The 15,987-nt window shown below is 34.2% G+C and overlaps 2 protein-coding genes across 3 annotated transcripts in view; both read right to left on the bottom strand.

Annotated features, from left to right (window-relative positions):
- LOC125853144 (uncharacterized) overlaps nucleotides 1-5,763 on the bottom strand; it is a 24,947-nt gene extending 19,184 nt beyond the window's left edge. Inside the window, exon 1 of one of the 2 annotated variants that reach the window (XM_049532824.1) lies at nucleotides 5,603-5,763. The gene's annotated coding sequence lies outside the window, so the exon portion shown is untranslated. Of the gene's footprint in view, nucleotides 1-685; nucleotides 918-5,602 lie in introns of those variants that run through there. The other variant, XM_049532818.1, reaches the window with a different exon arrangement.
- Nucleotides 5,764-8,246: 2,483 nt separating this feature from the next.
- Nucleotides 8,247-14,744, bottom strand: LOC125853192 (DNA replication licensing factor MCM7). Its single transcript, XM_049532865.1, has 15 exons — nucleotides 14,605-14,744; nucleotides 14,435-14,502; nucleotides 14,238-14,297; nucleotides 13,896-14,119; nucleotides 13,304-13,481; nucleotides 13,001-13,123; nucleotides 12,833-12,922; nucleotides 12,423-12,565; nucleotides 11,737-11,914; nucleotides 11,455-11,646; nucleotides 11,132-11,304; nucleotides 10,728-10,931; nucleotides 10,446-10,611; nucleotides 9,763-9,984; nucleotides 8,247-8,635 (listed from the first exon to the last, which is right to left on the bottom strand). Exons 1-15 carry the CDS (start codon nucleotides 14,633-14,635, stop codon nucleotides 8,531-8,533), a joined length of 2,157 nt encoding a protein of 718 aa, XP_049388822.1. The 5' UTR covers nucleotides 14,636-14,744; the 3' UTR covers nucleotides 8,247-8,530.
- Nucleotides 14,745-15,987: the final 1,243 nt, after the last annotated feature.

The raw sequence follows: 15,987 nt of genomic DNA, 5'->3' as shown, positions 1-15,987 counted from the left end.
TCTTTCATTTCAGCTTCCCGTTACAGCTGCATGGAAGTTATAGGACAAAAGTTAAGTGGCTAATTACAAGTATCACACAACAAAATTAACACATGTGTGCACACTAGCAGTAAGTAAAAACGGTGAAGTCAGAATTGGGGCAAACAAACTAGTAAAACTCTTTAACTATTTCAAACCTATTTCAGGGGTATAGAAAAAAGGGAAAAGGGTAAAATTTACCCCTCTACTTTATTATACTGTTCAACTCTATCCTCCGTTATACTATCTTGCCAATATTACCCTCGAAGTTATGGAACATATCAGATTTAACACCCCCACCCTCAAATTAACAGTTTCTTCCAATCTGGCCAAAATTACCCAATTAAATCCGCGACCCACAGCCCACCAGACCCACATCAAATCACAACAAAAACTGAAAGTCTGAAACAAATCAGTCCCAGAATTGGACCAAACAGTCCCTAATTGGACCAAGGCATTAGCAAAAAAACTGAACAAATCTCAACCAAAACTACACCAAAATCACAACCAAAAAATGAACCAAATTAGTCAAATTAGAATAAATGTGCTTTTGAATTTAATTTGCTTCAATTCTCAGCATTTAAAGAGGAAAAGCTTCCTAAGTTGATCTTCTTGGTTTTGAATTACAGTTGCATCTTTTACTATGAAATTCCTGCTGCAATCTTACTTCCTCAATAGATGCGAATTATTGCCCACTGTCCTGAAACCTCTCTGTGATTTGGTGACCAAATGAACCTCAACAATCTATGACACTCAATCAGCTTTTGTTTCTACTGCAAGAACAGGTATTCTAGTGGCTTGGAAATGGGGGAGGGGCTCTCTGTTCTGGGTTGAAGCCAGTGGCTATGGAGTTAGCTGGCGATATTTTTTCCAGAGGTAATGGGATTCACGACTGAGTTGCGGGTATGGAAGAAAAGGCATTCACATGATGGTGTTAGGGTGGTGATTCACGGTGGTGTTTGGTGGCAGAGTGGTGTACGGTGAGACGAGGTCGACTGAAGGTGGTGCTCCGTTTTTTACCAAAAATCTGCCTTCCCAGTGACCTCACCCTCCGTGTATCTGAGCATCGTCTCCTTCTATCCAGTGAATGTTCTCTAAATGCTTGGATCTAATCCTTGATAAGAAGGAAAAATGAAAACCTCCCCTCTATTGTGTGCCATCTATCCAAAATCCTCTCTGTGATTTGGTGTCGGTCTGGTGGGTCAAACTGGGTGATTTTGGCCAGATAGGGGAAATCGTTAGTTTGGGGGTACATCTGATAAGCTTCATAAAAGCGAAGGTAATACTGGCCAGATAGTATAACGGAGGATAAAGTTGAGCAATATAATAAAGTAGAGCAGTAAATTTGACCCATTGCCCTAGAAAAAAGTTAACCTGCAAGAATTTTAGGATTTGTATGAGACTTCAACCAACAACCCTAAGTAGGGAAGTATGTCGCCAACAAGTTAATGCATGAGTTCAAACATTTTATCATTCAACGAATGCAAACAAAGGGGGAGGGAGAAGGAACGAGAAGAGGTGCACAAAGCATGTTACATCAAATTAACAGGAAAATATTTTAGAACTATGCATGATATTTCCTTAACAGGTACTAGTGCATTTTCATTTTGATTAATCCTCCCTCTGTTTCAAAAAGAATATCCCAGTTTCCTTTTTAGTATGTTACAAAATGAATGACCCCTTTCCTTTTTTGGCAACAATTTAACTTTAACTTTCCACGTGGCATGTTTAAGGCCACAAGATTAAAGGGAATTTTGGTACATTTGACATAACTTTAATTTAGAACCACAAGATTAAAAAGTCTTATTTCTTTTCTTAAACTACGTTCCAAGTCAAATTAGGCCATTCTTTTTTAAAGAGAGGGAGTATAATAGTTTAACATGTGTAGTTCCAAATTGCAGAGGAATAGCTTAGTCCTTCTTTGTTCCGATAACCAAAAAATTCCGAAGGGTCACTGATGCACGGTTCGAAACTCAGTGATAAACTGATAATGGGTCCACCCCTCTATCATTTCCACTTAATTACTAGGTTTTGTCTACAATGGGGTTCAAACCTATGGATGTGTGCCTAACCGATACATTACAAGTTGCGCTTTACCCACTGCACCAAACCCTGGGACATTAGCTTGGCAATTTCTAACCACATAAGAACTCTTTCTTGGTTAAGAGGGAGGAAGGCTCTCCATGTTTCTCTCAGTGTAGTAGTCACTCAAGAACATGTATGTCTGCATCATCCTAATTATGGACAATCCTGAGTAACACAACTTCTCACCAACCAAATAAGGAAATAGATAACTGGTCCACTCTCCAATGGAAAAATTTACTCTAAAAGTTCAATCCACATTGTACACAAAAAGTGGGGAAAAAAATCTAGAATAACATGCAATATGACAAGAGGGAGTTGCTAGGATGGTAAGCACCCCTCACTTCCAACCTTAAAAAAGGACTTAGAAGTTCTGCAATTCCGATTTAGGGAAGTGCACGTGTAAATTTATACTTAGTTGATGGTCGTTCATGCATTTCAGTATCAACCTTGTACAAATACCAAGGTGGAATTTCAGATCTCCTTTCAGGAAACCTCCATAAATCACCACCACAATTGGTATCATAAGGAAAAATGAGACTAATGCAGGTAGAAATTGAAGAAAATGTGCTTAACAAGAAAAGCTATTAACATTGTAGGCACATAAAAGCAGGTCACTGAGCATGCCCTCGCGTCCTCGCCATAGTCGGCCATAAAATTTGTCTGAGACAAAAAATCAATTTTGACATCAATTAGAGCGTAATTGTGAACATGCATACAACAACTCAGTGTTTTGAGATTACAACAACAACATACCCAGTGAAATCCCACAAGTGTGGTTTGGGAAGGGTAGAGTATACACAGACCTTACCTCTACCTTGTGGAGATAGAGAGATTGTTTCTGGAGGACCCTTGGCTTGAGTACAGCAAATCAAAGTAGGTATGAAAGGGAAAATAAAAACGACAGTGAAGAAAATATAGCTATTAGTCAAGGGAACACATTAACAACAAAATAGTGTGATAACCAAAACACAATAAACACAAATGATGATAGAAACCAAAAGCGATACACTACAAGAAAGGCTAGAATTACGACAGACAATACACTACTACCTACTAACCTTCTACCCTAATCCGCGACCTCCACGCTCTCCTATCTAAGGTCATGCCCTCGGTAAGCAGAAGTTGTATCATGTCTTGTCTAATCACCTATCCCCAGTACTTTTTTGTCTACCTCTACCTCTCCTCATACCCACTATATCCTCGAGATTAACCACTTCTATTACATCCTTAGCCCCCCTGAAGACTTCTTACAGAAGAAGTCAGTAACTTGGTAGAAATAGATCACAACAAAAACAGAACAATTGATGACTAGCTTTTGTTCAATTATAAAAAAATAAGCACTTTGATGAAGATTCATAACATCATTCAAATATATACAGATTAAGATTGTAGAAACATGAGCTTGTGATATAGCTTATTACAGACACTTCGTTCGAAAAGCACCACATGCTGATACGGACAACCTAATCATTTTCTGATAATTTGAGCTCAATGATCCACCATAGTTAAAGTACCAATATAAAAACAAAAAATTGATCCGCCATAGTTGAAGTACAAAAATATGATGAGATATGTACTTTCTACTAGTCTTTTTATAACTTTTTCCTCTTATTTTTCCTTTTGACTTTATTGTTTATCATCTAATGGTGGTTTCGCACAAATCCAGTTACTTAACCTACTGTAGCTCATGAATAAATTGACTCACTAGACTATAAAGCAGCCAAGGTATGATTTAGTGGTCAATGAACTGAGTTGAGAACCATGAGGTCTCAAGTTCAATTCTTAGTGGAGGCAAAAATACAAGATTATTTCAAGAGAACAGTATTTTTTTCTATTTTACCCTTAACATTAACTACTCTTCCCCAAATTATTTCCTAAGTCCATTGAGACTTAATTTGGGTATTATGATAAATGTGCACTTCATTTATTATTTCTTAAGGGGAGTGCAAAGTCCATTATGGACAAGTAAAAGTGAACATAGAGAGTAACTGTAATATGTGCAACTATTGTTCCCATACATTTGATCACTACTAATTCTGGAGGACATTATTAAAATTGTAAGTTTCCTTTTGCTTAGTGTCGTTAATACTTCGTGCAAGAACCTGATCTCTTCCCTGGGATAATATGGCAAGGTTGAATGTGCTTGTCACACACTTTGGCTCCACCAAAAGGTATATAGAAATTAGGCAAGTTGAGGTAATTATTAAACTACTTTGCTGTCAAAATAAAATTGTTAGCATTGTTCTTGTTTAAACTTCAAATGGTACAGACATTGGGAGCCAAACAACAATTAGCGCTTACTCTGACACCTTTATTGGACTGAACAAATCAGGACAGAAGACTATTTTGGTAAAATGTTTTACAATATAAAAATTACCCAAGAGGAAGGGATGGGATAGCAATCAGACATGGCATTTTATTTTACGTCCTTCCTTTTTCTCCTTTACATACATTTCATATAAGTACTGGGCAAAGGATATCAGTACCACTACAAATCCCCTCACTGTGTCCACCTTGGGATCATAATCTAGGGTTATTTACTTATTTTCCATAACCATTAACAGCCAAAAGATTTGCAAACATTAACATCTTACGCATTTAATAAACCTCAGCAAAGTTTTATGGAGAGAAATTAAATTCCTTTTTAATTACTAAACCACGAAGAATCATCTTTTGAAAATGTAACACATCAAGAAACTGCTTGATATTTTCTAGAAATATTTCAAGTCCCGATTTAAACTCAATAAATTAATACTACAAATACCGTAAGCTATAAAAGAATCCCTCAAAAAAGTGAGGTATCACAAGTGAATGACAAGTGAGGAGGAGGACACAAGAGAAAAGATAGCAATTCAACTACAGCAACAACATAAGTGATGCAATCAATCAAATGACCAATTGATAAATGATCAATGTCCTTATCCCATGCAGATTGATTGACTATATACGCACTGGCAGAGCTAGGGGTAGAAGGGGTTTATCCGAATCCCCTGTGCTGAAAAAGTACATTGTCTATATAAGGTAAAAATTAACTTTATGTCATATATAGTAGACATTGAATCCCCTTGACTTTACTTATTCATATTTTAGATCCCCTTAATGAAAATCCCTAGCTCTGCCACTAGTCGACCCATTTCATTCCAATTATGAATTCATGATCAATAATTTGTCGTTTAAGGCAAGTTAGGTTTCTCTATAGATTCTCTAAATCTCACACTTATTCATAAACTAACATGCCATTCTGTAACTAGACTATACATGACATGCATGCCTAGTGATATATAACATCAAGAATCCTCTAAACACAAATAATAAATCTACCTAAAACTCAAAGCCCAGTCAAGTGGGGTTTTCCTAATAACTTTTCAAGTAAGAAAATCTCTTTTCTTCTTCCCCAAGTTTAATTTTTTTTCCACCATTAAAGAAAATAAGCATGAATTGAAAGACCCAATGTTAGCAAAGTGAAAAAGGAAAAAAAGACATAGTTTTTATGATTGACCTGGTGAAAAAATAGGGCAAGATTATTCCGAGCAGAGCTAATGAGCTAAAAGGGTTTTCCGGTTGTTGCTGTAAATTGATTGAGATGCAGATGCAGATGTTTGCTCTCCCACAGCCTTCGAAAATGGAAAGTTAGCTCCTTTTGGGGACAAAGAGGGAGAAAAGATTTTGTTCATAAGAAAAAAAATAGAAGAGACAATTGTTTGTAGTGAAAAATTGTGTGTAAATGGCCAATCCGTAATTCCTTGGGCCGTTTGACGCCGCAACTCCCACTTTGCTGGTTAAAAGCAAAGAGTAATAACCGTGTCTTTTCCTTTTCATTATTTTGGTTTTTCTCTCTTAAAGAAGAAAATATTACTCCTATATAATAGATAAAATTATTATTTATTATTTTCTAAAATTATTATTAATATATATATTCTTATGTTATCTGTTAGTATTAGATAAGTTCCAAAAACAGGTAGCGAAACAATTTATATTTTTTTATATTCTGTCATTTTTCACTTTTTAATTGTTTTTAAAAACGTTATTCTTTATTAGTATTATTTATGTGACATTTTTATTCATAGAAGTCAAGATTGTGAAAGAATTAAATTTAAGATAAATATATCAATTTATATATATATATTACATGTAATGTGGAGTTTCTTGGCAGATTGACTTATCATTTTTTTTTCGTTGCAATTTTAGATTGTCAATGTTATTTCTAATTTATTACAAGTAATTGTGTTATGTTTATTATGTTCATATGTAATGTTGTTCGTTTTTCATTTACCTATTGTTTAAAGCGTGTGTTTGTGTATTATCAACATACTTTGACTTTTGAATATCAATGACACTATATTTAATTTTACTCCTTAATTGTTAATTTAACGATGAGTTATCATGTTCCTTTTAAGTATATTTTTATCTTAAAAAATTTACGACATTTAAAAAAAAAATATACTTAAATTATATCATTCTATGACAACTTATTCTTTTTACATATATTCATATTATTGATTAGCGTGACACACACGCAAAAGCATGTACATTTAACTAGTCTACATTTTTTAAAGCATGAAAGTTCTTTAAAATGTTAATTGGACTTTACCTTCATTAAAATACTTTATAATAAAAAACTATCATTTATTATTATTTCTCAAATTATTATTTGATTATGTTCATAATAGATACGAGACTTTTAAACTTGAAAAAATTTAAAGTAGAAGTCCTAAATACCCCCTGTCCTACCATTAGGGGCGGACCCACGTGGTCTCCATGGGGTTCACTTGAACTCCCTCGACAAAAAATTACACTATATATAAGGTAAATTTTTTAAATTTATATTATATATAATAATTTTGAACCCTCTTATGAACAAGAAGTAAGTTATAGCATAGTGGTAGATCTCCTTTTAGATTGACCCTCGCTTCTAGGGTTTGAACACACTAATTAAAAAATTATAAATAGAAGGATAATACAGTAAACAACTCTTATTCCACATAGGTATTAGAAAAATTTATGCAAACTCCTAATTATATGAGAGAGAATTAACGTTTGGTGTATTTACTTTTTCCCACATGAATATATGGAAAGGAAAATTAATGTGTTACTCCCTCCGTTCCTATTTAATTATCATTATTTTAGATTTTATGTTTCTTAAGAAATCAGATAAGTTTATCATTATATTCTTATTTAGAGTCCGTTTGAATTGACTTTTAAAAAGTAACTTTTTAAAGTGCTGGAACTTATTTTTAAAATAAGTAGTTATTTGTTTGAATAAAAGTATTGCAGTTGAAAAAAAAATTGTTGATGTGTTTGACAAATAAGTGTTGGTAAACACTTTTTTTNATTTAGTATTTTCTTAAAGTCAAGTTTTCAATCAATGAACATGAATTAATTTATTTTGATTAATTAATTTGATCAATGAACATAATTTATTTACTTAATTTTTTCATATTGGTCAAATGCATAAGAGTAGAATAAAAAAAAAATCATTTATACATTAATTTTGTAAAATGACAAATATAAAAATATCTATTTTTAATAAAACGACATAAATAGAAAAGGAGGGGAGTATTATACATATTACAAGTGAAACTTCAATTATTGTCTATTACTCCTCAATGAAGAGCAGGCCACGATAAACTCCCTCTATCCAACGGTATTTGTCAATTATTGACTTCACACACCTTTAAAGAATTATAAATAGAAAGATAATTTTATTATATTACCCTTTGAATATAATAAATACAATATTTTGAAAAATATAATAAGAAAATGATTATAGTTAATTATAAATGTAATTAGAAACTAAATGTAAAATTATTCAATGATTTCAGCATAATAAACAAGTATTATTAACCATCTCAAAATAATATAGTAAACAACCATTGTTGGAGAGAGTGTATTATATATGTCTAGGTACTCCTTCAATCTTATTTATAATATTAATTAGGCAAGTCATAATATTTTACACTTCTAAACCTTTTGAAAAAAAGAATTCTTAACAGACCTATTTTTTTGTCAGAATAAACACCAATATTCATTCCTATTTTCATATTGCAGTATTTCCAAAGTCAGGAAAAATGCAAATTCAGTTGCATGATGAGTAGAATCTTAATACAAAATAAATGCTTTCAGCCTTTCACTAAACAAGGCAATTTCAATTTGTTTCTCACATTGACTTGCATTGCCATGAAGAAAGTACGAGGGGCACAGAAACCTCTACGAATAAATAATTAACACTTTAGCAAATTCTGGTACAGACTGACAACTCTGGTCATACACAGTTAGCCTCCCATAGTGATCGGCTTTAATAATTTGATCTAAATCCCATTCTTGATGCAATACTAGTTTTACTAACTGTAAGTAGAACCTAACAGACAAGGGAGATTCTGTGATACAATCTTGTAACATTACTGGATTCACATTGATCCAGTATCTATCATGCATCAATGAATCTGATGTTAAAGCTATCAGGATGAATCTGCCACACATTCAAGGCTGCATATTCTTCCAAACACTCCTTGAGTTGAGCTTCACTGTATCCCTGTTCCAAGATAAAGCAGTAACACATCAGAGGCGAGAGAACTCGTACCAAAAAGTCAGTATCATGCCCAAGGAGAAAACAATTTAAGCAAGAATATAGGACTTGTTGAGTTAGATATTGAATGCCAGCAAGAAATGTATACAATGTCTCAAAATGAAACAACCAAATGAGGTTGCCCTGAATAGATAAATCTAGAGATACGTCCCAACTAGTTTGGCATGATCTTAGCTGATTGCCATCACTTGCAAGTTGCGGGAAGATGAAAACCAATTCAGTTGGTTAAAAACATGGGTGGATCTGATTACGAGTAAAGAAAGCTATGTGAATCTTTGTTCACCACAAAGGACTCACTGTAAAGAATTGTGGGAATAAACTGGTACTGTATCAATAGCCAGCTTGATGTCATGACCTGCTTCATCATCGTGCCACTTAGGTGCCATGTGGCATAAACTTATCCATGTGGAAGTTTTACATTGGAAGAAGGCTAGCCCATAGTGGAAGGTTCGTGAAAGATTCATGAGTGAGTCACCAGTGCCGCACAGTACTAAGTAGAATTTTAAGGCCATGACATTGAGCTATTTAGTCTGATATGATTTGTTCTTTTTTTTCTCTTAAACAGGGAAAATGACAGGGTGGGTGGAGGGAATTTCAACAACAATAAGATGAACTAGCAGATTTTGGCCTTGCATCAAGCAATACTTTTGCCAATAGCAAAAAGATGTTCTACCAAAGGCTTTTTTAACAGAACATAAATAGTTCATAAAAGGTTGCCATATGTATCAGTATTGTAAAACCTAGAGGGATTTATCATTCTGCATGTTTCCTTCCCACAAGCATGAAATCAATGCAGTTGGACACAACTTCATTGAGAAACCATGGCACAAACAATTTTGATAAAGCTTGACAGATCATGCAAATCTATTTTCTTTTTCTTTTCTATGTTTTAATCACAACTATCTACCTTTACTTCTTGACAACTGTATCATCAGATAATGGGCAAGTGTGAATTGTAACATATTCTCTAAGCAGTAATTTATCATGCATGTGCACTAGATCCAAGTATATGTTTCAAGCTACCAACACGGTGTGCTTCCACCTTCATCTGGCATAATTGCCCACAAACTAACCTTTCTGGAAATCCAGTTCAGAGCCTGGGCATAGCTTAGTTCCAGCCTGTTCATCCTAGCAGCCTCATCACGCAGGATTGAATAAATGTCAGATATTGCATCCAGGCCAGATCTTTGCCGATCATCTGAATACAAGGAGAACTTCGACATCTGCATTAGCCGAAGTGCCTCATCCACATCACTCTGAGCAACTTTTTCTGAGAAACGCAGTCTGGCTAGTGCCTAATTTAACACAGTAAATGACATCAACACAGTGTAAAGAATGATTAAAAAGGACTTTTATGACATTCGCTTGACTAAATTGCCATCATCACTGTCTATTTGACCTTGTGATTAAGCGAGACAACTATATTTATGACCAACTTATTATCAATTGAGCTGTAAAACCTAGAATCAGGATTGCAAGGTCCTGGATTGTCTTGGGAAGCAAAGCCTTACATTTGCAAGGACTCCATATTTCCTAATGATAGCTAACCTACTTTCTGCTTTTTAGCCTCTCAAACCAAAGAGAAAACAAGAATGTTTCCTCATTCAGTTTCTTCCACATGGCACTTGCCAACTGTCATACTTGATTCACTACAAGTTTTTCCACTTTCAAATAAGAGTTGAAGAGAAAAATAGGCGCAACTCTTACTATGACGCAATGTGATACTTTAACTCTGTAAATTGATGCAGCAACTTACAGATGATATTCTCAGGATGCTTAGAAGTGTTCTGACGGTTGTATAGGAGTGAGGGGTGTTTGATTTTGCTTCTTCTTGCCTGATACTAGAATATGCACCAGCAATATAGTCCTCTAGCTCCTTTGGTACAGAGGGAGACAATCTCCTTGCAGCTGATATATAAGCCCTGAAATAAAATAAAATGGATGTAGGTTTGCTCAGTCAATTCTAAGCATCACTACTAACTTGTAAAGAGAGGTTCTCTTGAAGGTTAAAACACCAGAAAGATATTCTTGTATTTACCGAAGCACAGATGGTTCAAGTGGAGTGAACCCAAGAGCAGGAGATTCTTTGTTTTGATGCACATAAACCACATGTCTAGCCATTTCAAGATCTGAATCCATATCTGCTCGATCTAAGATTAGCCATAAAAGATCAAATCTTGATAGAAGAGCTGGAGGAAGATTAATATTTTCAGCTGGTGTCCTTCTCATATCATATCTTCCCCTAAGAATGTTTTGAACAAAAAATCGTCAGTGTTTAAAGTTTGTGCATTAACACAATCAACTGCCTGCACAAATAAATCAGATGACCATTTGTTGCAAAATTTAGCATATTTCTACATACAGGAAAAGTCAAAATTCTAAAAGATAGCAGTTGTTTCTCAATGTTTTCAACAAACCAAAGGGGAAACAGTAAATGTTTACCATGCAGGATTAGCAGCGGCAAGCACTGCAGTCCTTGCATTTAGAGATGTAGTGATCCCAGCCTTTGCAATACTAACAGTCTGCTGCTCCATTACTTCATGAATAGCTGTTCTATCAGAGTCGTCCATCTTGTCGAATTCATCAATAGCACATATACCCATATCTGCTAATACCTGAGAAAAACATTGTCCACAGAATACTTGAGAAATAGATGGTTGAAAGTTGCCTGATACAGTTCCAACTCTGAATGCACATTGCTCACACCATGATATTTTCCAAAACTCAATGAAGTAGATGTTAAAAAAGAATTAATTTGTTCTCACCAGTGCTCCGCCTTCAAGAACCATCTCATTAGTTACTGGATCTTTCTGAACAGCAGCAGTTAGACCAACTCCACTGCTACCCTTACCAGTTGTGTAAACACCTCTGGGTGCAACATTGATTATGTGTTTGAGAAGCTGGCTCTTTGCTACCCCGGGATCACCCATCAAACATATATGTAAATCACCTCTGATCTGAGTTTTTTTCGTCATAAAGATGAATAAGATTTTCTTAATCTGAGGAGTAGGCAGAAGATGGATTTCAATTTAGGTCGGAGAGCTTACCTTCATACCATCCTTCAACTGTCGATGAGGAGCACCCACTAGAAGGAGAAGAAGAGCTTTCTTAATATCCTCATGCCCAAAAATTTCAGGAGCCAAGGAACGAGACAACTTGTTATATATATCTCCATCCTCAGCTAACCTTGCAATCTGCTCTTCCTCATCTCCTCTAAGTTCATAACTGCATCCGAAAACATATTAATCATATATTCATCACTAAGAAATTAAGCAAGTATAGAAACCTTATCTTTTCTATTTCAATAGTGAACACATAATTCTTTGTGAGAAAATGGTTATCCATAAATCAAATTTACAAGTAGTGCCCTAACATTCCAAATAGGAAACTAGAAAAGATTTAGATTTGATGTGAAGTAGTCTGAACCTATTCCAAGCATAATATTTCAAGAACACTCAAAAGAAAAAATAATAAATAAATACATTAAATTATATTATGTTTCAAATTTCATTTCTTTTAGAAATGATTTGGATTTAAGCTCAATCTGGAATCAAGTTCCTCAATTTGCTAAAACTTAAAAGCAGACTCCGATTCTTCAAGGAAAAGGTGATGCATTACATTAGTTATGTTTGTCCAGTTGCTAGTAGAAAACAGAATCCATGTCAAGAAGCACTACTAGCAGAACATGAAGACGAAAGAATTACAGTAAAGGGAAAAAGTAACAATAGCTTACTCTTCATATTTTTTCTTGAAATGGCTAACAGACATTGCTTCCAAGTACGTATCTGCAATTAACCCAGCTCGCATAGCTCTAAATCCTGTGTAAGGCATAGGTAGAAAAATGCCTGACAGTTCAACAACGTCACCAGGAGATACCTGCAATTTTTAGAAAAGCAGCAGCATATGTTTTTTTGAGACAAAAAAGCAGCAGCATATGTTACACTTAAGTAGGTAGTGAAAGCTTTAGAGGAACCCTTTTAAGAAGATGATCACTGGGAGCTTTAAGTTTGTTGGGATCATTTGATCTCACCTTCTAACTAAATCTAGAAAGCAGTTTAATATCCTTAACATTTACTCCACACTAGACAAGCTCCTTTCAAAAACACTAAGGAAAAACATAAATAAACAAAAATTATCACCAACCTTCCTTGTAAGTTCTCCTCTGAAGTGCACAGTCATTGATCGCGGAATGTGACCTTTGGGTACATGTTCAGCCAACTCTTGAATTTTGGCCTGAATCAATGTCAGAAATGTAAAACAATTGTGCTGCAGATTTGATATTGTGATCAAGATTTAATGCAAAAGACAAACCTCTTGAAACTTTAAAAACTTTGATGCCCGAAGTTGAAGGATGAGGTTTCCTTTTGCTTTATTTACAGTGCAGCGTTTGGATGGGCATTCAAACAGAGGCATGAATACTCTAGCAGTTACTTCCTATTCATCAAGTGCATTAAGATAGGCGCATTAGATCTGAAACAGTGTAGCTTTGCCATGCTACTTAACATTGTTGTAATTTAATTTAATTTAACGCTAGCATTGTGGCTCTCGTACTGCATTTAGCAAGTAAAAAATAAAGAGTCAAGTTTTTAAGATAAGCACTACAAAGGTTCATACCTGATAGATTTCAAATCCACATTCTTCACATGTATATACAGCCACCTGCATCAGTGGTTTGACGTCCGAACAACGTGTCACAATACCAGATATCCTGACAAGCTGACCAATGTATGAAGCCTTGACCTCCCTAATTGTAAAGGGCCGACCTTTTGAAGATGCTTTGACATACACTTCACTGGATTCAACAAAGACAAACAGTTAGGCGGTTAACCCATTCAGAATTTCCACTTTCTGTCTTTACTTAGGAATTAAGTTATAAGGCCAGACCATATAGGGACATTCTATTTTCACCTGGGAACTTGACTGCCTAGTATATTAACACAAACAAATTATCACGCATATCATCATGTTGTTTTGAGATTAACTAAATAAGTCCATCTAATTCATATCATACAGTTAAAAAAGCACTCCTAATTATGCTGAAAGAGAGAACATAAGATATTCTTACTACTTATTAGGTAAGCTGATTTATTGGAGAAAGTAGTACCAAGAAGATGCACAAATATAAAGTCCAGCAGAGAGAACAAAAAACATATAGGCAAATTAATTCATAAAGTTAGATTCTTGAGGATAATATAATGCTTCTTACTAGAACCGCTTGATTTCCGGGGGCATCTTTTGTTTTGGATCAGAACCATCAGTGTTCTCAGTTACTTCCTCTGATCGTTGGGTCATCAAAATATCATGATCATCATCTGGAAGAGCTTCCGTTGGCTCTGGCATGAGCTCATCAATCGCACTAGCTAATATTGTGATATATCGTTTAGTGTTCTCAGCAATTCTTCGAAGAAACTCCTCATCCAAGTCCTTGTACTGAAAGAGAATTTCAAAATCATGTTAAGAGCAAAAAAACTTCAAACGAAAAACACCACATAGAGAACATCCACTCCATAAAAAGTACAGTAATTCAGAGGGAAGTAGTGGTACTTACGTCCGCTAAGTCTTCGAGCTCAATCTCAATAGCTTTGGTTTTACGATTAGCAACATCTTGCTAAGTAAAAATTATAACAGAAAACAATTAGCAAAAAAATAAGAACATTTCTTAAACGAATATATTCACTAAAACAGCGTAAAGGAGTTTTTCAACTTGAAAATCAACAGAAAAACTGGAAAATGAGAGGAACTTACGAGAATGTTCATGTATTTGGCTTCACCATTAGAATCAGCGAAGTTCGACAGAAAATCTTTTGCTAGATCTGTAAAATGAGAGACAAATTATTGACAGCATAAGATGATTAAATCAAAAGAAAAGGTGAATCCAGAATTTGAAACCACTTGATGCAATCGAAAACCGTTACCTTTATCGCGGTTGAAGTCAAGATCATTCATGGTGTTTGAATGGAGGCAGAGAGAATCGAGAGGAAGCTTGTGAGACTGAGGGTTTTGGGGGGAAATTGATACTAAAACACAAGCAATTTGGCGGCAAAATAGTGAAGGTGTTTTGGCGGGAAAAAACTGGGCTAGGTTATGTTCGCCTGCGTTACGGGTGTACGTCCACGGTCCACACCGGACCCGGAAAAACAAAAATGAATCAGCAAAAAAGCTGCTGCTGATTAAATTAAAAAAATATCGACTCATTGATAAGACGGAGCCAATCAATATGAAATATAATTAGGTGTAGTAGCCTAGTAGGTAGTAGAATTGATAATTTGAAGTCACATTTTAATTTTTTTTTAAAATAGATTCTTTAAATCTTAAATATTAATTGCATTTTCTTGAATCAAATCAAACTATAAAGATAATAACTAGAATGAATTAAAACAAGGCTAAAATCTACTAACTTATACTACCAAATTAATTATTCCATTTCTCCTGCATTTCAAGTGTTATGAATGATGGTCATCAATTTGAACGATTTCATTATAGGAGGAACTCATTGTTAAATTATTTCATCAGTTCCTTTTTAGTTGTAATTTTAAACGTCTATATAGTATTTGAGAAAAAAATAAGTAGGAGTATAGCTTGACTAATATGTTTCTTATTAATTCTTTAATATTTATTTATTTATGTCCCTCTTAATTCTAAAATAATTAATGTTAAGGATAGAGTTGAAAAAAAATAATTAATCCTTTCTTAAGTCTTTAATTGTTTAAATTAATAACTATTTTGGAACAAATATTTGTATACATGATAACTAAAAAATAATGGAGGAAGTATAACACAAATATTGCTTTAAATGCCATTATTATTATTATTATTTGAAGAGTCAAATAACTTTTTTATATATATATTTTTGTCTAATTCATAATTACATAAAAAGTGATAGAGAAATTGATGTTTGGATTAAGACAAAATTAGAAAGTCTTTAACGAACCCTGAGCCTTTTATTCATTTTTTTTTTGTTTTCCACCCGATGTGTCTGGAGCTCATATTGGAGCCTCAATAAAATTCGGATCACAACAATTGTGCCCCTAATAAGATTTTTCCATCCTGCACCACACTTATGTTGGATTTTTCAATCATTTTGAAACAAAGCAATCATAAATTAGACTAATTTTAGCTCATGCCCTATAGGAGTGTGCAAAAGTCTAATAAAAAAAATGTTATTGGGTTAATGATTTTTAATAGTTTTTTATATATAAAAAAATATTGATTTATTGCTTCGATATTAGTTTTTTATTATTGAGTTATTGGGTAAATCGATAACCCAATAAGATAATAGTAATTTACTACTTTATCCT

This window comes from Solanum stenotomum, chromosome 1 (assembly GCF_019186545.1).
Source record: "Solanum stenotomum isolate F172 chromosome 1, ASM1918654v1, whole genome shotgun sequence".
Classification (NCBI taxonomy): Eukaryota; Viridiplantae; Streptophyta; class Magnoliopsida; order Solanales; family Solanaceae; genus Solanum; species Solanum stenotomum.
Note: the sequence above shows the minus strand (reverse complement) of the source record. Positions and strands in the feature narration are given on the sequence as shown.